The sequence below is a fragment of the Meriones unguiculatus genome, chromosome 14 (genome assembly GCF_030254825.1).
Source record: "Meriones unguiculatus strain TT.TT164.6M chromosome 14, Bangor_MerUng_6.1, whole genome shotgun sequence".
Taxonomy (NCBI): domain Eukaryota; kingdom Metazoa; phylum Chordata; class Mammalia; order Rodentia; family Muridae; genus Meriones; species Meriones unguiculatus.
In genome coordinates, this window is record NC_083361.1 from 56,785,805 (window position 1) to 56,809,337 (window position 23,533).

Here is a 23,533-nt window from a genome sequence, read left to right on the forward strand (position 1 = left end):
GAACAAGCACTCACATTTCCTAAGCGCTTCCTATGGGAAAGGCGTGACCATGGGACTTTGTGGGGTGAGGGCGGGGGTGGAGGAGTTGGTAGGGGAGCGGACTTGTGCTTTACAAGCCCCAGCTGCTGTCATGGATGCCTTAGGAGGTGGCTGAGCTAAGGCAAAACTGAGGGGCAAGTTGGAAGGGATTTTGGCTATAGGACAGAAGGTGGCTAGGCCATGTCAGTTTCTATCGTAGGCTGAGGTGGTATTTGAACTCAGGCTTCGGTGACTCACGGAGTCCTTGATCTTGGTTTTGGAGGCTTAAGGAAGGCTCCTCAAGGGTGCTGCCTGTATCTGGTAAGCCTTGAGGATGGAGTTGCAGAAATCTGAGAGTAGGGGCTACAGGAGCCCATTGGGTGCTCCAGTGTAATAATGGAGAGCTCTGATTTAAGTCAGTAGCAATCTGAATGCGTTCCACAGAGCTTGGAATCAGACAGGCCTGGGGTCATGCTTTGCTACTTTTATGAAGCCTTGCTTCCTCCTCTGTGTATCCGGAGCGAGCAGGATACAGTGAGAGAAGGTAGTGGACACTCAACTGCCTCTTGGCAACTGGAACGCAAAGTTGGTCGTTGCTTTTCATTATGGATGGAGGTTAGATGGATGGGAGGGTGAGGGGAGGACAATTGAAGGCTGAGTTTGTTGTTCTGTCAGATTCGAACCAGCCTCTGGGTCATTTAGTGTCTTTTGGGCCCGTCTGGTGCAGAGCACTTGACAGTCCCAGTAAAGAAGTAGGGCAGGCCTGCCTGCGTGAAGGGTCAGCAGCTTCCCGTGGTAGCCAAAGGCATTGCCATTGCTGATCATGTTGGTGAGGAGCCCGGACTTTCTTGATCACGTGTTCTAGTGCGTAGAGGGCAAGCGCCTTCTTCGCTAACAGAAAGTCTTGGCTCTAAAGAGACTCGTCCCTTTTATATTCACTTAGTCATTGCTATCAAATAAACCAACCCTTGATGTCTTTATTTTAAATATTTCTGTCAGTGCACTTCTGAGAACTTTTTTTTGTATGTGTATATTTTATACTCAAATGCTGTATTAAAAAATGAGTAGTAGGGCTGGAGAGATGGCTCAGTGGATAAGAGCACCGTCTGCTTTCCAGAGGTTGTGAGTTCAATTCCCAGCCACCATATGGTGGCTCATAACCATTTATACTGGAATCTGATTCCCTCTTCTGTCATGCATGCATACATGCAGATAGAGCACTTGTACATTAAAAACAAACAAACAAAAAACTGAGTAGTGAAAGAATGTTCAGTTCTTCTTCATTATCCCATGGGTGACAGGTTCAAAGACAGCCTAATTCTGCCTGTTCTCAGGTCCCTTGCCAAATGGCACATTGGTGTGCAGCCTACCCATATATTCCTGGACACCCTAGTCTCCAGGTGACTTAGAACTTCTAATACAAGTAAACGTCATAGAAGCAGTTGTTGTGCTTTATTCCTTAGGGAGTCACGATAAGGACATCCGCACGTGTCCCATGCACTCCTCCCTGCCCCCCGGCATTTTCAGTCTGTGGTTGGTTGGATCCATGGGTTTCCATTCAGCTGTGGGCCGTATGTTTATCCATTGACATTTTAATCCGGGAAAGTGGGCCTGAGGGTTTGGGTGGACGCAACCATGTCCACTAATCTTGGCAGCCTGGACACCTTTAAGTTCTCCCCCTGGCTGCTGATTGGCCGAGCTAAAAATTCCTCCTGGGTGAGCCGAGTGATCCGAAGGCTTGGACTTTTTGCTATCAACAGCATTTTGGAGCCTCAGAGAGGCTTCCCGAAACAATGGCTCTCCAGAGAGGAGTGGAAACCTGAGATGCCCTAGGGGCTCAAGCCTGGACTGCAAGTCCAGATGAATCTCTGTGAGATAGAAGGAGACAGGTGGATGAAGAGGAGGCTGGGAAGGGGAGGGAAGGAGGAAGAAGAAAGGGGCAGGGTAGCCTGTTTCCCCCCCGCAAAGGCCAGGAGGTGAATCCAAAGTAGAGTTGGGGTGAGGTCCTCAGTGCTGAGTCCCTGGGCACGTGGAAGCCAGCCAAAGGCAGGCAGCATCTTTGCTCATTGCAGAAGGGGCAACGGACTGCTGCTTCCAAGACCTGGATGTCACCCATCTGTATGATTAGCGCGGGGTCTGTGTGATAGGAAAGGGATACAGAGGACTGTTGAGGTTGATTAGCTTCTGTGCAAGGGGATAGAGAGATGTGCCCTTTGGCTCACAAGCCACCGAGCTCCCGGTGCCCAGTGGCAGGGACAAAGGGGAGAATCCTAGGGACTTGCATAGTGACTGTAACCTGGAAAGTGAGCACCTTAAGTAACAAGGGACAGAGGTACTGAGGTTCCAGCCAGCTACTCTCTGCCTTCAAGGGACCTGCTGTGTGCACGGCCCCAGAGTGGACTAGAGTGAAGGACGGGAAATCTTGTAGTTGTTTGAATGTGATTAGGGTTAAAAAAAAAAAAAGTCCGGGAGGGACTAGGTGAACATTTTTATTTTTATTTTTTTTGCCTTTATGTGTTTGTATGTGTGCAGATCCATGTAGGTTAGTGTTTTCGTGTGCGTGTGCTGGTGTGTGCACATGCCTGTGGGGGCCAGAGGTCAATCTCAGGTGTTACCCACTATCCACTTTGTTTCTTGAAGACAAGATCTCTCACGGGCTTGCAACTATTTGATTAGGGAAAGCTGTCTGACCAGATGCCCCAAGGATCTACCCGTCTCTGCCTCCTCATGGCCTGAATGACAAGTTTTTTTTTTTTTTTTTTTAATGTGGTCTGGGGATGGAATTCAGGTCCTTACATTTGCATGGGAAGCACTTTAACTGAGCCATCTCCCCACCCCTGACAAAGATGGTTAAAGCAAACTGTTCCTTTAAAGAATTGAAATAGTCGGAGTGGTGGCACACGCCTTTAATCCCAGCACTCAGGTGGCAGACGCAGGCGAATCTCTGAGTTTGAGGCCAGCCTGGTCTACAAAGCGAGTCCAGGACAGCCATAGCTACACAGAGAAACCCTGTCTCGAAAAACCAAAACAACAACAACAACAAAAACTTGGTGGTGGTGGTACATGCCTTTAATCCCAGCACTCAGGAGGCAGAGGCAGGTGGAGCTCTGTGAGGTCAGCCTAGTCTACAGAGTGAGTTAAGAGACAGATAGGGTGACACAAAAACTGTCTCAAAAAAAAAAAAAAAACAAAAAAACAAACAACAAACCCAAAACAAAACCCCAAAGAAACCCACAAACAAACCCCAAAAGCCAACAACAACAACAAAAAACACAAAACAAATAAAAAAAAATGACCAAACCAAAGAAATTTAACTGCCAGAATAAAGCTAATTATATCCCTGCTTTTTTCTCTTCTTCAGAGGCTTACCCTGTGGACATCCTGGAGGATGACCCCGACGGCTATCAGTCTGATGCACAGGTTTACTACAATCTGCTCAGGGAAGGAGCCCCGAGCTCAACAGAGGTTTTCTCCCTTCCCATAGGGGAGCAGGTGTGACTGACTTTCATTAGAGGAACACACTGTCCAGTCTAACTTAGAAAGTGGCTATAGGAAAAGTATCTCAGATTTAGAAGAGCAAAGCCCTAAGAGACACAAAAAGAACCTTCTGGAGGGAATGCTAAAGCAATCCCACTTTAATGCAGAAGGGCTCCTTGGCGGGGATGCTGGAGTGCGGGCTGTGAGTCTGCCTCCCGCAGGCTGTGGCCCAGCTAACCTCCGGGATCTGAGGACTCAAGCCACTGTTTTCTCCTCTCTGGCTGAAGTTCTCATAATTCAGGGCACTGGCATCACTTTCCTGGTGGGGCTGGCATGGGCGATAAATGAGATACTGTGTGTAATGCCCGGCTGACCCCCTGTCTCTTCATTTTAAAGTGAGGGGGTGGCTCGTCTCTGCTCCCTAAGGCTTGATTCAGTTCTGATGTGTGATTTGGAATGAAGCCAAGCCACCTATAATCTTCGGTACCGATGTGATTCTGTGCATTGTGAATAGGTACTGCAAGGAAAGGGGATGCAGAGAACTGGGAAACTTTGTTGGGATTGTGGCAAAAGTTAAAAATAATGTGTTACTACGTGTTGGTGTATGTACGTGTGGGCACATGAACATGCCAGTGAGTGCACATATGTGTAGAAGCCAGAGGGCAACCTCAGGAGACAGTAGTGTACCGAATACAGTTCACCTTGTATTTTGAGATAAGGTCTCTCTCTCTGGCTTGAAGCTCATCATTAGGCTAGGCTGACCAGCAAGCCTATCTCTACCTCCCCAATGCTGGGACTACATGCGTGCGGTTCTGCGCATTCCCTCTCTTTTAGGTCTGTCACGGGCAAGCAAACGCAGGCCCTCCTGCTTGCAGTGTGAGCCATCCCCAATCCAGACCATTTAGAGACTGCATTCCTCCCCATGGGAACCATGGCCGGTACCTACGTTTGTTTTAGGTGTGGATGATTTCACTCCTGCCAGAACCAGTTGTGATCTGGCAGGCAGAGCTGGTAGAGGAAACAGACTATTGTCCCAGAGCTAATGAAGACGGTGGTTTGTGTAGTTATAAACTGGCTTTCTAGAGATGTCAGCGGTGGGAGCTTACCAGCAAAGTTGCTCTTAGAAGGACGCCCCTCCCATGGGTGACCTGGAGTTGTCGCGCTGCAGCGGGAGCTTGCTGTCCTCATGTGCTTTTGGCGCCTCCCAGTGGTGCCATCGCAGAAAGACACAGGGCCCCATCCGACACTACCTGATCTGGCGGGTGTTGGTGCCAAGCTGCCGCGTGGGAGATGCAGCAAGAGCTGCCCACAGGTTCTTTAGGGCACAACTCCCGCCATATGCTGTTGCTGCACTCATATTTATGCATAACCTAAAAATGAACTCCAACGTGGGGTAAGCTCAGTGAATGGATAAAGCCAAAGTTATCAACAAAAACAGAAAGCAAAGCGGTTGTCGACATGAAATTGTTTTGCTGCGAGGTGCCAGCATGACGTAGGACTTTGTGCTTCCTCCTTTTCTAAAAAGAAGGAAGTCAGGCAGAAAGCATCCTTTGCTTCCCTACTAGTTAGCAGGGAGTTTGGACGCAGAGGCTTGGGCAGGGGGCTGCCATTTGACACACTGAACCGAGCTCACCGGGAGTGAGTTGAACCTCCTCACAGTTTGCACAGGATTAGTGGGGACCTTTTGTATCCAAAGATTCTCGGACTGAAAGGAAAGACGAGGAGGAGATAAGATGTCTTAACTTTCTTTCCACAATTAACTTTTTTTTTCCCCTAGTCTTGACATTGTCCTATCACATTTAAACATAATGCTTGCCGATTTCTCTGGTGTGAAATTTGAAGGCGGACAGCGATGGGCTGTAAACATGTTCAGTTTTTTTCCTTTTAATTTTTATTTTCTGCTTTTTAAATTTTTTTTTTTAAGTCGGGGTCTTACTGTGTAACCCAGACTGGCTTCAAACTTTCAATTTTCCTGCTCCATCTTTCCAGACCCTGTGATTTTTGCCTGCTTGTAAAAACCTGTGTTAGATTCCTCTCTGAATACAATGTGTCTACAATAAGCAACTTTTCAGATTGTGGTGATGTTTTGTAAACTTGGTATTTAATGGCTACTCCTGTAACAGCTACTCCAGTGGAAGAGCCCCTTGAGGGCCTTTCATTAAAGTCACTCCAAAACAGGGAGGTACCAAGATGTTTGCCAGCCTCAGGATTTGCCAGGAAACAGGTCTCTGTAACGGTGGTGGCCTACTCTAAAGTTTTTACAAGAACTTGCCTGCCTTGCTCAGCTGCACATTCTTTTCTAATTTTCCTATATTCTCAATTAAAAAAAAAAAAGTGGGTAACGTGTAAAAAGCTATGAGCAGAGGGTTAGGTGGTTCCAAAGAGGCCTTCAGATGTGGCCCTATGAGACAATCTGGTTCCTCTCACTCATTAGCAAAACAGCACCTTGAGCTGAGTTTCCCACTTATGGGGCCGAAAGGACAGGGCTGAGCTTGGAGGGCTCAGGCACAGTACATATTTTAACGACTTTCAGAGCGGGAGCCGAGGCCACAGGCAGCAGGAGCATCTGTGGAGACAGGCATAGCCTGGGCTCATTCTCCAGAGTGGCCACCAGGGCTCTAGAGCAGATGAAAACGACATCACCATTACTTGTGGGAGGTGGAGTGAGGCCATCAATCTTGCAGTTTGAGGCCCAGGGATGTCCAGGGTGGAGTAGGCTGCAGGAGTCACAAAAAAGGGAGGAAGCTTAAGGGGTGTTTGTTAGTGGAATAGATATCTGATCCATAGATTGGCGGACAGGTGATCTTGGGATGGGAAGGCTTGCTCGTGGAAGACAAGAGCAAGACCCTTGCCCTGTCCAGGGTAGCTAAGGCTTCTGTCTCCGTCTTTGCTGCATCCTGCTAAGTTCCTCTCTGTTAACTGTGTTCTTGCAGAGAACATGGTGCTAATTGTCCGGAATAATAATTTCATTTGCTTTTTTTTTCTTTAGGTCAGACTTGAAACTTCATCTCTTTGTTTTTGCACTCTGTACCGTGACGATCCTCAACATAAAATACTGGTTCTGGTTAATCCCCAGGACACAAAGACAGGTTGGTAGTTACTTTTTAAAATTATTTGATTGGTTCATTTATTGTATGTGCTTTGGTGTTTTTGTCTGCTGCATGTATGTCTCTGTGAAGGTGTCAGATCTCCTGAAACTGATGTCACAGACAATTGTGAGCTGCCATGTGGGTACTGGAAATTGAACCTGAGTCCTCTGAACAGCAATGTTCTTAACTGAGTCATTTCTCTAGTCTTGTGGTTGTTAGTTATTAATGGATGTATGTGTGTGTGTGTGTGTGTGTGTGTGTGTGTGTGTACACATGCTAAGTAAGCTCTCTATGACTGAGCTGCACATTCAGCTCTTTTGTTTGAGACAGGGTTTCTCTGTGTATTCCTGGCTATCCTGGAACTTACATTGTAGACCAGGCTGGCCCTGAACTGAGGGATCTTGATTTTTGTGGTATGCAATGTACAGGAGTCAAATACTTAGGGAATGATGACAATGTTCACTGTTGGAACATTAAGGTCGACTTTCTTGTTTTCAACTTTTAGGGGACCTGATGGTACCTTCCTATTTATCTTTATTGAGTCATGGATCATTTTGCATGTATCAACTCAGAGCTGCTTTTGAGGCTCACTCTTGCTCTCCCCATTAACAGCAGTTTGCAGAGCTGTGGGCACTGGGTAGGACACTATTGGGCTATCCCCATGACCTTGTGGAATGAAAGGGTCATTCTCGTCACCAAATGCAGTGAACAAGAAAGCCTCAGAGTGGTCAAATGACTTCACCCAGAGCATGGCAGGGCTCAATTTTTGCAAAATGACAGCTGGGGAGGGGTTCTGTTTCCGGTGCTTACCGTTCTGTGGTCTGTGACTATATGTATATGTATATGTATATGTAACAAGTCTTGTTTTGCTCCAGTCATGCCTTGTTGATACTACAGAAGACTAAAATAATACATAATTTCTTCGTGTTCATATTAAAAAAAAAACAACTAAATAGGAAACTGAAACAAGGGGGTTCTCCATTCTCCTACTACTATCTATCATTATTAAAGTCTTTATGTCTATGAAGCTAAAAACCTTCACTAGGACTTTTCTGTGGTCTGTTGGGATCTAATTCTCCTTGAATCATCCTGACTAACCTGGACCCAAATCTGGGAGGCATAGATCTCAATTCAGGGGGAAAAAAGAGCAAAGTTCACTCATCGAATCCCCCAGTCTCATCACCAGGTCGTCTGCAGCCTCCTTTCCCTCTCTTTATCATCCCCTGCATTGTGGAGGGATAGATAGACTCTGGCTCCATGGAGTGGGGCCTCTGGAGAGAGGAGTAAGCTTGGTCAGCTGTGCTTAGGCAGGATCTTGACGACTGCTGGCAGTGAGCAGCTTGCGGTGGGGTCGGTCTGCCTGAACCCAGAGCATCAGGGAGCTCTAGGGAGGCACCTTACTTCTGACATGAAACAATACTATGTAGCATTTTTCTTGTTTATTTTGCCTCTCTTACAATGCCAAGTGCTGGTTCCCAGTGATGTGTAATAATAACAGGACACTGGTAATAAACCTTCTAATTACTTAGGCCTCCTTAAATGATGACATTTTGGGACTGTAGGTTCTTAACTGCTTTTTTCAAAAGAGGAATTCTCCGGCTCTCCACCTCCCTTAGAGAATCCTTTTGCTGGTCACCTGTCTGCCTGGCGTTGGTGCCATGAAGTCCACGGTGACATCTTTGGGAGCAAGCAGCTCAAAAGTGTGTAGGACTGTTCTTCATGCTTCTCTTCTTGCTAAATGTAAAGCGCAAGTGCATTTAGCGAGCTCTCTGGGCTTGGGGGAGGGGTGTGTGTGTTGGCAAAGCCTCTTTATTGCCCTGGGGCAGACAGAGGTCATGAGGGAGCTCTCCTGTCACAGTGAGGGTTTCTCCTTGTTCTCCATCCAGCAGGGCCTTGAGTGCCCTGAAGAGAGGACCGCCTCAGGTTTTTGATAGTACCTTGAGTTTGCAACCCGGCTATGGGACTGGGGAAGCGGGGAGGAGAGGAATCCTTCAATGCACAGATTATGCAAACCTCTAAAAATGACTCATTTTAAGAAAATGTACAGATATCAGCAGCTCCTCCACCCTATATATAGACATTGAACAAGAATCTGGCATAGGGCTCTAAAGGCAGCCTGCACGATGTAAACATACGATAGGTTCTTAGAAATCTGTTTCCCATTTGTCCGGGACTTGATTCTCTGTTGTTCTGTATGAGTGTACCCTAGTACATATTCCAAAGTGCAGAGGAATCTCACGGTGGCCCCGCGTGTTCTTATGTAAGAGTGCTTTAAATAAAATTTCCGGATGACTTCCTGCTGCCTTGCGCTCCATCGTTGCTGGCTGCGATTGTTGACGGCTTCAGAGAAGCACTTGTGTTCTTGATGCCCGTGCAGTCATTTAGAAGATGCCGTGAGTTCTTCCGAGAACGCACATCTTGGGACTGGAGACTTGCAGACCCTACAGCTTGAGGGCTCTTCACAGCTCTGCCCAGTCTGTGTGACACTCACCCTGGGGCTAAGCCCCGTGCCTGTGGAGAAGGGAATTGCTGGCTCCTGGCCTTCTAGTGAAGGTGGATGCGTGTTCTAATGGAAGGTAAAGGGATCAGAAGCTGTTTGCTCGGCCCTGTGTATGAGTTAATTATTGATAACTGTGTGTGAGTTAATTATTGATAAGCCGGTTGACTCCATTACAGTGACTTCCGATAAGTCTGTAAGCCTGTAAGCAAATGAAAAACATCCTGGAAGGGCAAGTTCCCCAGTGGCAAGCAGTTGATGCTTATGGCATCCTGCTGAGACTCAAGAGATGGTGCGTTCCACCATTCTCCCTGTAGGGAACTGCATATGAGGTCCACATGAAGGTGGCTTAGGAAGCAGGCCGCCTTCTTGCTACAGCTTGCGAGCATTTATTCTGATTTTCTGCAAAGCAGCTGATTTGTATTCTGGTAAGGGGAAGTGGACATAGGCGTCCAGCAATCCCCCTTCTGAGGTATCCTCAGCTTCCCAAGCGCCTCTATGTACTTCATCATGCTTTATTTTCTTTATTTTTTTAATTATTAATTGATCTCAGGTGATTATGAATACACAAAATAAGTCCTCCTGCCAAATGATGGGCGGCCTTCCCCCATTTTTTTTCCTATTAAGCCCAAAGCATTCACCCTAGTTTCCATATCGCCACCAACTGTGACCTTTGCTTTTCTTATTTCTCCCTGTGTCTTGCATGGATGGCCATGGATTTGGGTGTCAAGCGAAGGGGACACGTGAAGTCATGTGATTGTGTCAGCCGGGCTAATTGGGCTGCTCTGAGCATCAGGTTCGCCATTGCAAAGTGGAGGACATCTTATGCTTTCCAGGATGTTTGTGGAAACTGAATGACTTGTGGCAGAAACTATTCCTGCAGACAGCGGGACCTCTGTGAGCAGGATTCCTTCCCACGGTCCACCATGGCAAACCCTGTTTTACTCTTCATCTCTGCATGTTCACTGTGTGAGAGAAAGACAGGATTTCAGAGGGATATGTTCATGTCTTAACTCCTGGCCAAACTCTATGGGCTGGAGTTATATTCCGAGCATGTTCTGCCTGCCATGCCACAGGCAGTCTAATCTGACTTTGAACCTCGCTGTCAGGATGTTCCTCTGCAGACCTCAAAGTGCAAAGGGTACATGTTGTGTATTTGGTTCCCAGACACCAGCTGATAGGCTGGGGGCAGGTGGTATGTGTCCATCCTGGGTAAAAACGGTAGCAGTTTCAATGGGGGGAGATGCCAGGAGCCAGCTGTGATCCAGTTCCCTCAGAAGGGGCACAAAGGGAGGGCTGGAGCAATGCCGGAGGAGACCAGGCTGCAGATAAGGGATGTGGGTGTCCAAAGCTCACAGTGGGAGCTGGAGAGATGCCTCAGCAGTTAAGAGCGTGCACCGGAGTGTGAATTCAGTCTAATAAGCCATTTGTCCTGCATCCTCCTTTAACTCTAATTCTAAGGCATCTGGTGCCCACTTCTGACTCACACACACCCATCTCATACTCACACTCATCCACACTCTCACACAGCACCTAGACTCATTCACTCACACTGCACATGTACACACACACACACACACCACACTTGCACACTTATACACACACATACTCATATACTCACACCCCATATTCGTTCACCTACACCATACATCTAATCACACACTCACTCATTCCACACTCAGACACACACTGCACATACAGCACATTTATATGCTTTCACACACACACACACACACACACACACACACACGCTTACACACGTGCACATGTGTGCACACACACAGGTTAATAAACAACTAGAAGCCGGCCTTTGAAGGCATTTCGGAAATCCCTGAGGGTCAGGGCTCTGCCAGGTGGGTTTTAGGCACTGTGGCTGCCTTTCGGAAGGAGAAAAATGGATCACCTTTGAGTAATTCTACTTCAAGTCTAAATACATCAATTTATCAACGTTCAATTCTAAATATCTTGTTTTGACTTCCTGAGATCGAGTCTTTCCTGATTGCCTAACTATTAATCCCACTTCGATGCCAGAGGGAGCAGGCTTCTGGCCTGATGCCCTGAGCTAGGGTGAGGTGGCTCTTTGTATGACTGCGAAGGCTGTGAAGCCTCGTTGGTGGCCAGGAGGAGAAGAGGGCATGGACAGACAGTCAGTTATTATTGGGGATGCTCTGGTCCCTGCGCCCTGGGCTGCCCTGTTCCATTGTGGGGCAGCCCAGGCCACTAGGACCCAACGTGCTGCTCTGCCATGAGTCTCCTTTTGGACCTGGTGCCTTCCACCCCTGGGCCATCCAAGTTTGTGGGTGTGGTCTCCTGACAGGCTGGTTCTTCTCAGGTTTGGTGTTTCCTTTTTCCTGTTTCTCATTGTCTGGCTGTTGCTTCTATGATGTTTCTTCCGAAAAGTGGATCATGCGGGAACTGCCATGTAATCTTTTTGAGGCTGTGTCTGGCAGAGACAGTGGCAAACAACAGAGACCCTGACTCAAACAAGGCGGGCGATAAAGAAGGACACTCAAGGCTGTCCTCTGACCTCCACACGTGCTGTCACACACATGCACACACACACACACACACACACACACACACACACACAGACAGACAAGGACAGACAGACAAGGAGACAGACAGGGATATAGGAAGACAGACAAAGACAGAGAGGGACAGAGAGAAAGAGAAGGGCTTCCCATGGCCACTTCTTCACCTACTCTTTCTAGTCTGTTCTTGACTTTGTGCTTTCTTGGGAAAAGAAGGTTTCAATCCCAGGATCGTAGTCTCAGGTCCTGGCAGCTGTGAGAGAAATTCCGAGTCTAGAGCTATTTGCCTTTGCAGTGAGGATGACCCTCTGACCATCATGTATTTGGTATTTGTTTTGGGGGTACTGTTCTCCACATCCACAGCCAGCTTTCTCTTTCTTTCTTTCTTTCTTTCTTTCTTTCTTTCTTTCTTTCTTTCTTTCTTTCTTTCTTTCTTTCTTTCTTTCTTTCTTTCTTTCTCTTTCTTTCCTTCCTTCCTTCCTTCCTTCCTTCCTTCCTTCCTTCCTTCCTTCCTCCTTCCCTCCCTCCCTCCCTCTCTCCCTCTTTCCCTTTCTCCATCCCTCCCAGTCTTCCTTTCTTCCATGTCCCTCTCTGTCTGTCTTTGTCTGTCTTCCTGTATCCCCATTTGTCTCCTTATCTGTCTGTCCTTACCCCTCCTGTGTGTGTGTGTGTGTGTGTATGACAACACGTATGTAGAGGTCAGAGGACAGCTTTGAGTGTCTTGCTGGGTCTCATTTCATTCACATCACTGTTGCCCTCCTTAAAAAACTTGCTGATAACCTCATCAGGTTTTTCTTTTCTCTTTAACTCTTCTTCTGATAATGTTTGTTTGGTCTACTTTTAAATTTATTTATTTATTTTTTGATAGAACATAATGGCGAGATGTCAGCTGGCAGGACAAAGACTGTCCAAAAGCTGATAAAATATGAGACTCTGACTGAGTCATGTGACAGAGACACAGTACCATAGTGCTACAGAAGTTTCTGGAATGAGATGGCATTGCTTGGAGAAGGGAGAGCCACGAGCAGTTCTTGGCAGGAAGGTAGAAGTTGGGCTAAACCAAAGAGTGTGAACCCTGAGAAGATCCCCACTACCACTTCCTTGGCCCTCTGTCCCTGTCTCAGGCTCAGTGGTGGCATCTGCTCTTCATGCTCTCAGAGTCCACTGAGTCCTGTGAGCTGCAGGGCTTTGGGACTTGGGCCTTTGGCAGATGGCACTCCTGGGCTTTCTTCAAAGCAGCCCCCCGACTCTGCAGAGTCCAGCTGTGAATCTTAGCAGTCCCTGAAGGAGTCCAGTTTTCTCTGTACAGTTATCCTGTTATGTTCCTGACCCTCGCTTACCTTGGAGGCCATGGTGGAAGGGAACAGAGAATTCAGAAGATGCCTCGTGATACGGTGAGCGTGGAGCGGGACTAGGGCTGGATGCAAGGGTCCTGGCTCCAGCTCTGGAGTGCCCTTTGAGTGGTTGGAAGGAAAGTTGGCTATGAGCAGGGACCAGAATGTTCGTCCCTGGAGGCTGCCAGTAGCCAGGTCAGGGGTGCAATGGGCTGGCCTGGCACAAGTAGGGAAAGCAATGGGAAAGAGAGTACTAGGGGGTGGATGGGAGATGAGGCTGAAGGGGCCTGTGCCGCATGTTGGTGCTGACTAAGCTCATTTAGGAGAAAGAGTATCAGAGATTAATTGGGGTCTTCCCCTGCAAGATGTGTGGGACAGAATTCGGAGTGAGGGTTAGGGTATACTGTGGGCTGAGGGGCCTGCGCCTGGGGGTTCTCTTGAGTGGGACTCCTTCTGTAGGTGTCTCTTCAGTGTGTGAGAAATCAACTTGAAACGGCCCTGTTTGTTCTCTGTGGCTACTGTAGGATCTTGGACAGATCCAAAGCACTCTGCAGTCAGGAGGTGCCACTCAGACCTTCTGGCCCCACGACGGTATCTGTCAAATTGAGAGGTTGCTTGACTTGGGTTCCTGAGCTTTCTGCCCAAGGAGCTGCGAGACACAGTAGTGGCCCAGGCTGAGAAACAGCAAGCCAGGCACTTCCCAAGACAGGTGACTGAGGCGTGCCGACAGCTGTGGCTACACTGACTTCTCTCACGAGAGTGTCTGTCTTTCCCCTCGGCTCCCAGGACATTTTGTGACCAAGCGTGACGTTCACTCTTGAAATGGCTGCTAATTTATTTACAGTGTTTGGTGATTGCACGTCATGTGCGCCCTGAGAAAAACAAGCAGGGAATTGAAAAATGATTTTTTATTTTTCCTGGAAAAACATGTCCATTATAGCCTGCAGTGACAGCGAGTGCCAAGGCAAACATTCAGATGAAACCAGAGCCTCTTGTAGACAACCCTCCAAGGGGCTGTCTTGGTCCAAGGAAGATTGCGACACTGGGACCGGCTCTCTGTGCTGCCTCTGGGGCAGGTGGCTCGCTTGCAGGAGTGGAGGGTCAGCTGTGAGCTGCACCCTGGAGGGCCTTGGAGGGCTATCTCAGAACAGAATGCCTTTTTTTTGAGGCACCCATCACCCCAGAGCAGGCTATTTAGATTTTGAGGATGGCTTAGGGATGGAGACTGGGGACAGGGTGGGTAGAACAGGATTCCTTCCTTCCTTCCTTCCTTCCTTCCTTCCTTCCTTCCTTCCTTCCTTCCTTCCTTCCTTCCTTCCTTCCTTTCCTTCCTTCCTTCCTTCCTTCCTTCCTTCCTTCCTTCCTTCTTTCTTTCTTCCTTCCTTCTTTCCTTCCTTCCTTCCTTTCGCCTCTGCCTCTGCCTCTACTTCCCTGAGTGCTGGGATTAAAAGCGTTTGCCACCTTGCTGGGCTGAGCTGTGGATTTCTTAAAGGGAGTTTGGAGAGATAGACTGGTATTACCCCAGCTTTCTCAGCAGAATGAGCCTGTCCACATGATTCTCCAGATGGATGGTTTAGGATGGTTTAGGATCCATTCTCCAAATGGATGCCTCTAGGAAGCTCATGGGTGGTGCCTTTGGGAGGCTTATCCTTGTAGCAGAGTCAGTGGAGGAACAAATACAATTGACCATTGCTCTGGCTTGGGAATATTAACATGCACACACACACACACACACACACACACACACACACACACACACACACACACACACTCTCCTGACTCCAAAACAGAGGTGTAGAGTGGCCTACACCCTTCAGGGTCCCCTGGGTTAGCAGGCTCCCTGTTTGCTCCTATGACCCAGTAGACCTAGCATTTGTCTGCTTTAGCTGGTGCATGCATTTTGCATCATGCAATGATAGGTTATCACCCTGGGGTATACCAGAACATCTCACCCTGAGAACCGGAGGAGCCTTACTTAGATAGACTACTTAAGGGAGTCGAGAGAGTAGGTTCTGGCTGGAAGCTTGGCTTTCTCTTAGGTACCCACTTCTTTGGGCAGCTAAGATGCCCTATGGCCATGGACACGTAGAGATCGCAGAATCTTCTTTTCATTGGTCTATGAAGGAAGCAGATTGGAGCTCACAGTGACAATGGTATATTTTGGAAACACATGTTGGTCTTGGTTTGGGCTTTCCTCGTCTTTCCCTGTTAATTTATGGTACTCAGTATGAGATAGATTTAAACAAAGGGAAAGCCTAGCATCATTCATACCAAGGAACTCACCGTATTTGCAAACTATGGAGGCTAAGGAAAATATTTTCGGTTGCTAGGACGGGGCTTTTGTCCTGATGGACAGGGACACGTTTGCTTCCAGGTATCTAGAAGGTTTCTATCAGCACCACTCGGGTATCTGTTTGCATCTCTGTGTTTTCCACAACTCTGGAGCATTTGGTGAGTTTGCCTTGGTTCACCTTGGCTATTTTAAGTTTCCTTTCCCAGATAGACTAGATTCTTTCCTCGCCTTGGTATCTTTTGGTTCAACCGTACCTCAGGATCCAGGCACCTCCTCCCCCAACCCCAAACCTCTACTCCATCTTTCTTGAGTTAAAATCTAGACCCACAAAATCAGAATTGCTAGAGGCAAGAAAAGCCTGAGCAACACAGCAGGGGCTGCTGTGGTGAATGCAAGCCAGATGTTTTCTTCTCATGACCAAAGGCACCCAAGTTCATCTGGGGAAGTGTTTTCCTTTAAGGACAGCATCTGTATGGAAATGGTAGCCCAAGTAATGCAATGTGACGGTTGCTATGTCAACTGGTGTATTTTCCCCTCCCCTTAAATTATTGACCAGAGTGCAGTCAATGTTGCATAAAAGTCATGCAACTCCTTGGAATGTGTTTATGTGCTAGCCTCTGCCAGAACTTTTCATCACTTTTTTTTTTCCTTCTTCCCTACATGTATTTGCTTTTGGGAAAGATGGCCTGTCACTTTGCTTTAACTGTGTCCTCTTCTCCCCTTCCCCCCCCCCCCATCCCCTGCCTCAACCCCGACACACATATTTCTAAGATTCGTAACAGGCCAGTGGTGACTGTAAGGGAGCAATAGAGAGGGAAGTAGGGAGAGAGGGACTTGAAACCGTTTTAGCTGCGATGAACAAGTGCAGAGCTTGGGGCAGTGTGTGAGTCTTTTGCAGCTGGTTTGGGGAGGTAAGATATGTGTTGGGGGTGCGGATGAAGGACACTTGTTACTTTCAAATCCTCTGTGAAGATAGGGTAAGGCATGAGCTCTGGGCTGTGTGTTTTGCTGCCTTGCTGTCTGTGGAGCCCAGGTTGTCCTCAAGTTCCTAGTAATCCTGCCACCTCAATGTGACAGGTACTGGGATTGTAGACATGTGCCATTATGCCTGGCTTTCTTTGCTGTCTGTAACTGGCACTTCACGTCTCCTCCTGGCCCTTGAGTCTTCCTGATTAAGGTACCTATTTCCTTCTGCTCAAGCTGGCTGCCCACTTTGCTGTCTGGGCTAAAACCCAGCACCTCCTACTTTGTCAGCCGGATTCCTTCGCGTTAGCCCTTCACTCTTGGACACTTCAGCCTCCAGTTTTCCCTGTATCTGACCTCACCCTTCCTAATCCATTCTTTACACTTTAACTCTCACTTAAAAAAAAAAACAACAACAACAACAAAAAACTCCATTTTAAAAAATAGCACTTGTAAGCCACAGTTTTGATCTAGCAAAGCAGATACTTACCATGGTCTCCTTGACCGCATTCATGTACTGCCAGCCCTGTGTTCATGTTGAACCAGGAAATACATTGCAACTGTTGCCTGCACGAACCCATCCCAGTTACCTGGAACCCTCATTGTCACTAGATTCATTCTTGGTGCTGTATATTCTTTGAGGTTGGACGCTTGCCTCTCTTGCGTGGTCTCTTCTGTGATTTATTACAAAGCCGGATACCTTGATCCAGCCACTATGATCTCCAAGGCTGGACCCTGTCCAGTGGCTGGCCACCATCTGTTGCCTCAGGCTTGGTCTTGGAAATGTTGTCTCCATCCTTCCCAGACAGTCTTGAAGTGTTTGCTTGACACAGTGTGTGTCATGGCCAAGTTGTCCTGCAGGCTCTCCAGTGCTGAGCACAGTACCTGGCTTGCAGATAGACTTGTTGTGTAAGTACCACTTTCTTCACTCCCCTCAGTGTAGAAACGTCTTGACAAGGTTAGCTCTGCCAAACTCTTCTCTTCCCAGACTGTGCCACACAGTGCCTGCGCCTTTTCTCCCATCGCTTTCCTTCTGCTGGCTCCTTGCCGGGCCTGGCCCCAGTTCCACAACACTGTTTTTCTGTCAATTTTAATCTGGGCACAATGGTTAGAATGGGCACAGCAGTTAAATGGGGGCTTTGGAAGCAGTGAGACTCATCATGTTCATCATGTCTCATCATGTCTTTTTCCAGTGGCACCATTTGCACAGTACGACACTGAGCTGGTGTTCAACCACTGAGCCTCACCTAGGAAACAGAACGAGCTTGGTGGCCACTGCATGAGGTACCACATCATCTGCCATCACACCAAAGTGCTTGCTGGCTGCCGGACGCGCTATGGTGTCAACTGTGACTACTTCACGACAGGATTGGAGTTGTGTCTCTTTCCTCCTTCCTCGGGGTCTGAGTGGTTGTTAGTCACCTCCACAGCACACCCCAGGAATATTCCTTATATTCTACTTCCTTATATACTACTTCTCTACAGGATTGGAGTTGTGTCTCTTTCCTCCTTCCTCGGGGTCTGAGTGGCTGTCAGTCGCCTCCACAGCACACCCCAGGAATATTCAAAGGAATAAGGAATATTCCTTATTCCTTTGGTGTCAATGTGGCAGTTCTGTCTTCACCCCCCTGTGTTCTTTCTTCTCCCACATCTGGAGTGTCCTTCTCTGCTCGACCCTGACTTGCACATTCTTCTGGCCTCTGCACATTCTCCAGGATTCTTGATTCAAATGATCCTCCATCCTCTCCAACTGCACAGAGCTTGAGTGTGCTCAGACTTTAATCTGCTTAATGCCCGGGCCCTCCCTCAGATTTAATCCCCTGGGGCATGTTGAGAGTGATGTGCATTCAGTGGCTCCTCAGAGTGTGTGCTCCATGGGGAATGACACTGCAGACTCTCCACGTATGGTAGGACTAGGTGTCATTTTGGTACCTCCTGCTGGAGCAAGTTTGGAGAGGTGGCAAACAGCCATCTGAGCCACCTTTCTCTGATGGAGGTAATTCATCACAGCAGTCTTTGTGAGTTCAGTTGTGGCCTGAAAATCTGTCCCTGCTTCTGGCTGTCACAGACTGTCCATTCAGTTGGGCCTGCAGAGGCGGTCGAGGACACCATGAGAGCATGACCCACAGAATCAACTAAGCAGGGCTCATGGGGGCTCACAGAGACTGAAGCAAACATAGCAAACACAGGCCTGTGCTAGGTCCTCTGCATATACTGTATGGTTGTGTAGCTTGGTGTTCTTGTGGGACTCCAAACAGTGGGAGTAGGGTTTGTATCTGACTCTTTTGTCTGCACTTGGGACCCTTTTCCTCCTCCTGGGCCTTGTCCAGCCTTGATATAAGGGTTTATGCCTTATCTCTCTCTTTTTTTTTCTTTTTCCAAGACATGATTTCTCTGTGTAGCCTTGGCTGTCCTGGACTCACTTTGTAGGCCACTCTGCCAGCCTCTGCCTCTCTGAGTGCTGGGATTAAAGGCATGTACCACCACGTCCGGCTAGGCCTTGTCTTATTGTAACTTGTTGGGCTGTGTTTGGCAGAAATTCTTGGGAAGCCTGCTCTTTTATTTGAAGAGAAATGAAGGAGGAGTGAGTCTGGGGCAGAGGAGAGGTGTGGGAAGGGACTGGGAGGAATAGGGGGAGGGGAAAACGAGGTCCTGATGTAATATATGAGGGAAGAATGAAAGAAACAAGGAAATAGTTTGCAATAGATAATTGTTAGGGGTGGGAGAGATGGAGATATTGTTAAGAAAGTATAAAATTTCAGTTAAACAGGTTGACTCAGTTTCAAGCTTTAATTGAAGGCTTGGTGACTAAATGTTAATAAATTGCATTTATATATGAAAAAAAAATCTGGTGAGCTGGGCATGGTTTATGCCTCTAATCCCAGCCCTCAGGGAAGCAGAGGCAGGCAGATCTCTGTGAGTTCGAGGCCAACCTAGTCTACAAAGCCAAGGCTACAGGGAGAGACACTGCCTTGAAAACAACAACAACAAAAATCTGGCCATGGCTGTGTATGCTTATAATTCCAGTGATGGTGATGGGGACACAGGCAGACCCCTGAGGCTCTCTGGCCAACCAACCTAGCCCAGTCAGTGAGCCCCAAGTTCAGTGACAGACCTTGTCTTAAGAAATAAGGTAGGTGTCACCTGCTGTTGACCACAAATCCCTCCCTGCACATGCACGCATGCACACACACACACACACACACACACACACACACACACACACACACACACAGTCTTGTGTCACTTGGCAGGCCAGGTGCATGCCGTAATTGGGAGGTGCTGTGATCAGCTTGACGCTTTCCCATAGAAGAAAGGGGTGGTGACAGAAAAATGTGTGAGGAGTATCACGGCATTCCACTGGATGGGATGGACAGGGTGGCAGAGAGCAAGCAGTGAAAGGCAGACAGACATCTCTGGACAGACCTGGAGAGCAAGTTTGCCTGGTAGAGATGGCCTGCTACAAAGCGTTTTTCTTCTAATTGCCTCATGGAAAGCTGAAACAAACAAGGGTTTTCATACTGCTCTGCAGTGTTCGAGGCAGGTGAAGAAAATTCCTAGAAATCACAAGAGAAGGTTAATGCCTTGGGAAATGCAGTTTGGTGAGGTACATTCTTCCACGGAACCTGCAATGGAACCAGGGGAGAGGATGCTCTCTTGAGCCAAGGATCAGGTCATAAGGCTAGCAGTGAAGGAGCTGGTATTTGAGGCCTGGCTGGCTTTGAAGTCTGGGCTCCCCTTATACCAAGTACCCAGGGCTATGTGTGAAATCATTTCCAGTGAGCTGCTTTGCTCACTGTCCGTGCTAAAGTTCATCAGATGTTAGAAACTGAGCGAGGGACTTGAGGCTTTGCTGAACTGGCGTTTGCAACTCTACCTTCCTTATCGCTTCACCCAGCTCTTGAAGTTGTCTTAAATGTGGCCTTGGACTTAGAGGGCTCCACACCTCTGCTGTGCCTGGATTGCCTGCCTCACCTTCCTGCTGAAGCCTTACTCTGCCGAAGTCATTCAGAGTGTGTGGGTGCTTTTTCTGTCCCTTCCCCCTGCAGAACTGTTTTCTCCTCTGGGTCCTCATGACAGTCAATTCAGCATCTCCTTGCCTTGTGTCAGGGCAGTTAGCTGGGCTCTGTCTTCCTCTGTAGGCTGCCAACTGCTGGAGTCAGGATGGAGGTGGATTCGTTAGTCCCTGGGGCCGCGGTTCTGTGGACAGGGTTGGGAGCTCAGCCAAGGAGAGGTAAATTCACTTGATCCCCTCATGTCTGGGATGAATCTTGGCTACTGGGAGTTCACTTAGGGACCGTGCTGTCTTAACTTGTTTGAGAAGCCTTGATTTGCCACAGCATAAAATCCATCAGCGACATTCTTTCTTGTGCTCCATGTCACCTGTCACTTGGAGAGAGAGAGAGATATTAAATTGGCCCTAATGCCTTGGCAATGCCTTTCATGATGGCCTGGCCTGCTGACTCCTCTTAGCCCTGGGACAGGAGGTGGGGGTGGGTGGACAGGTTGGGTAGAAAGTGATGTTCGGATCTGCTAGTTAGTTTTTGTTTTTGGAACCATTGGTGTTTTGGTTTCCGTTTTGTTACCTTCAGTGCTGCCTAGATCCATGGTCTCCGCAGTGAAAGCCCTCGTGGCACCTGTCAGTCTCCCTGGTGTCCTCGCTGTGCTGCCACAGCGGTGGCCTGGGCTCTGCTGCCAGCTCTCCTGCCTGCGTTTTCAGGCACTCATGGCTCGCTCATCGGATGCTGCCACATCCTCCAGGCTGGTTCTGCTTTGAGGACAGGTTTATTTTAGGCTGCTAAATTTGATTGGACTCCACTTTTCTTGTTATGTATACTTACCCATTGAAGATGAGTTTTGGAAAACATCATCGCGAGGGCCAGTTGAATCTCTTTTGTAACAACCAGCATGACCAATGAATGCTCCACTGTGCACTGTGAAACTCGGAAGGTGCCGTGTCAGCCTGTTTTTGTTTGAAGCGGCAGTAGGGACTCAAACGCCTGTATTACAGGAACACAGTGTTTTAGCAAACTGAACAGCTCTGTTGGTTCACCTTGCCAAGCTGGGAGATGATCCCTGAGTCTGTAGGAAGCCCCTGCAAGTTCTAGTAGCTGCCATTTTGGCAATGAATCACATTGAGTAAGCACAGGCGAATGTCAGGCATTTAATGGGCTCATCTCTCCCGGCCCTCTGCATGAATTTTAGAACCATTGTCAGTGATGAGAATTCACTACTGATCGGAAGCTGACAGGCTGGGATAGGGGAGGCTGTTGCTCTTTGGAGGGGGAAGGGTGCAGGTTCTGAGATGGTCCTGAATGTCTGGCTTGTGCCTTGTAGCCTGGTCCCCATGGACCTCCTCTAACATGTCTCAAATAGCAGAGTAGGGAAGTGAAAATGTTTGTTTTACATTTGCTAACCTTATGTTAAATGCTCAAGTGACTTGGATTTTCATTCCATTGTCCTGCCACCCCCAAATCTTTATTCTTTAGAAAGGGTTGACAAGGGAAGATTCATTTTAAAATTCTGGGGGTTCCCGAGCCCTCAGGATCAAGTACCTGGCTTAAGAAGTAGTTTCAAAAGTTTATTAAAAAGGTATAAAAGGTAGGTGAAAGCACGCAAAGGAACTTTTGTTTGTGAGAACAAAGAGGAAGAAGCCAGGATGGGTTTTGCCTTTCAAGCCTTGACTGTTAAGTACGTAGGTACTGGTGAGGGGGGATACAGGGATAAGCCCAGGGAAGGGGCTACCTTAGTCATCTGAGGCAGGAGGTTGGATAGATGGGATAGGAGCAGAAAAACATAGAGGGGAGTCATCAACTCATCGATTTGCAGGCAGGGAGCACATACCACCGGCCAGCCCTATCTGGGTGTTTCAAATCCAGACTACCTAGCAGCTTCCTAGACACCTGGGGCCGTGTGCTTGGTTCCCTGGTGAGGCATCTAGGGCAGTGTGAATACGTGTCCACATCCAGATCTGCTTCTAAAGATGCTGGGCCAGTCACCAGGGTGGCGGCACTGTTGAGGTGAAGAAAAGTAAGCTCTCGATGGGAGGATGGAAAGCTCCTCAAAGTTCCAGACTCTTTGCTCCAGAGCCACCTTTTTGGAAGACAGCCATTCCCCACATTGTCCACCCTGTTCTGAAGAGCAGGCTGGATTTATGGTGCAGAGTCCATTTATGCAGTCCATATGGTACAAAGGACCCTCTCTCTACCCCTTCTAGCCACCCTCCATCTCAGGGCTGCAGTGTCCTCAGAATGATGCTGAGAACAGTTTCATTATGAGGTTGGGAGAAACTCACATAAAAGCAGGCGGTGTTGAATCTACTGCTCAACACACAGGAAATAATCGTTGTCCCTCAGAGCCCATAGATAATGTTCGATCTTATAGTGTGTGTGTGGGAGCTATGAGTTGTGCAAAGGACTGGACTTTTTATTTTAAGATTTATTATTTAAAAAAAAATTATGTGTATGAGTGTTTTTCCCGCATGTATGTCTGGGTACCACATGCATGCCTGGGGCCCACAGAGGTCAGACAGGGCATAAGATCCTCTGGAACTTGGGTTGTGGATGCTGTGAGCTATCTGTGGGTGCTGTAAATTCTGAACCTAGGCCCTCGGCAAGAGCAGTGGCCGCTCTTAACTGCTCAGTCATCTTTCCAACCCCAAATGATTGGATTTTGATATGTTTCTTTGTTTTTTAACTTTATTATCATTTTATTGGCCATTATCTTATGTGCATTGCTGTCTTGCCTCCATTTCCGTCTGTGTGAAGGTGTTGGATTCCCTGGACTGGAGTTACAGACGCCAGCTGCCTTGTGCATGCTGGGAATCAAACCTGGGTCTTCTGGAAAAGCAGCCTGGGCTCTTAGCTGCTGAGCCATCTTTCCCACCCCTGATGTATGTTTCTAATAAGGAAAAACTACATTTTTTTTTTAAAGTGGAGTCTCTTGTAGCCCAGGCTGGCCTCGAACTTGGCATATATAGCCAAGGATAACCCTGCACTTCTGGCTCTCCTGCTGCTATTTCTAGTCTTTGCCCTAACTCCTCATCCTTGCCTCTGAATGCTAGACTGCATGAATACCACTGAAGTCTACATACCCAGTTGATGTGGTGGTGGGGATTGAAGCCAGGGCTTCATACATGGTGAGCAAGCATTCTACCAACCGAGCTATGTGCCCAAACCTAAAATAAAAATAAAAAGTAAAAAATGTAATTCTTGTAATATTGACTGCTTCAACATTTTTTTTTTTTTTTAATTCAGTGGCATTGAGAGTTTTCTTCTTCTGAGACACAGACAGGCCACCTGTGAAATACTTATTTTGTCCCTTTCAGAGTC

The 23,533-nt window shown here is 47.9% G+C and overlaps 1 protein-coding gene across 3 annotated transcripts in view; it reads left to right on the forward strand.

Annotated features, from left to right (window-relative positions):
• The window catches only part of Fam169b (Protein FAM169B), an 82,576-nt gene that overhangs the window by 18,749 nt on the left and 40,294 nt on the right, over window positions 1-23,533 (forward strand). For all 3 annotated transcript variants that reach the window (XR_009585563.1, XM_060367325.1, XM_021634671.2), the window contains exons 2-3: window positions 3,380-3,510; window positions 6,485-6,584. Coding sequence is in view for 2 of the 3 variants with exons in the window: in XM_060367325.1 (XP_060223308.1) it covers window positions 3,380-3,510; window positions 6,485-6,584 (231 nt within the window). In the remaining variant the exon portion in view is untranslated. The remainder of the gene's footprint in view (window positions 1-3,379; window positions 3,511-6,484; window positions 6,585-23,533) is intronic.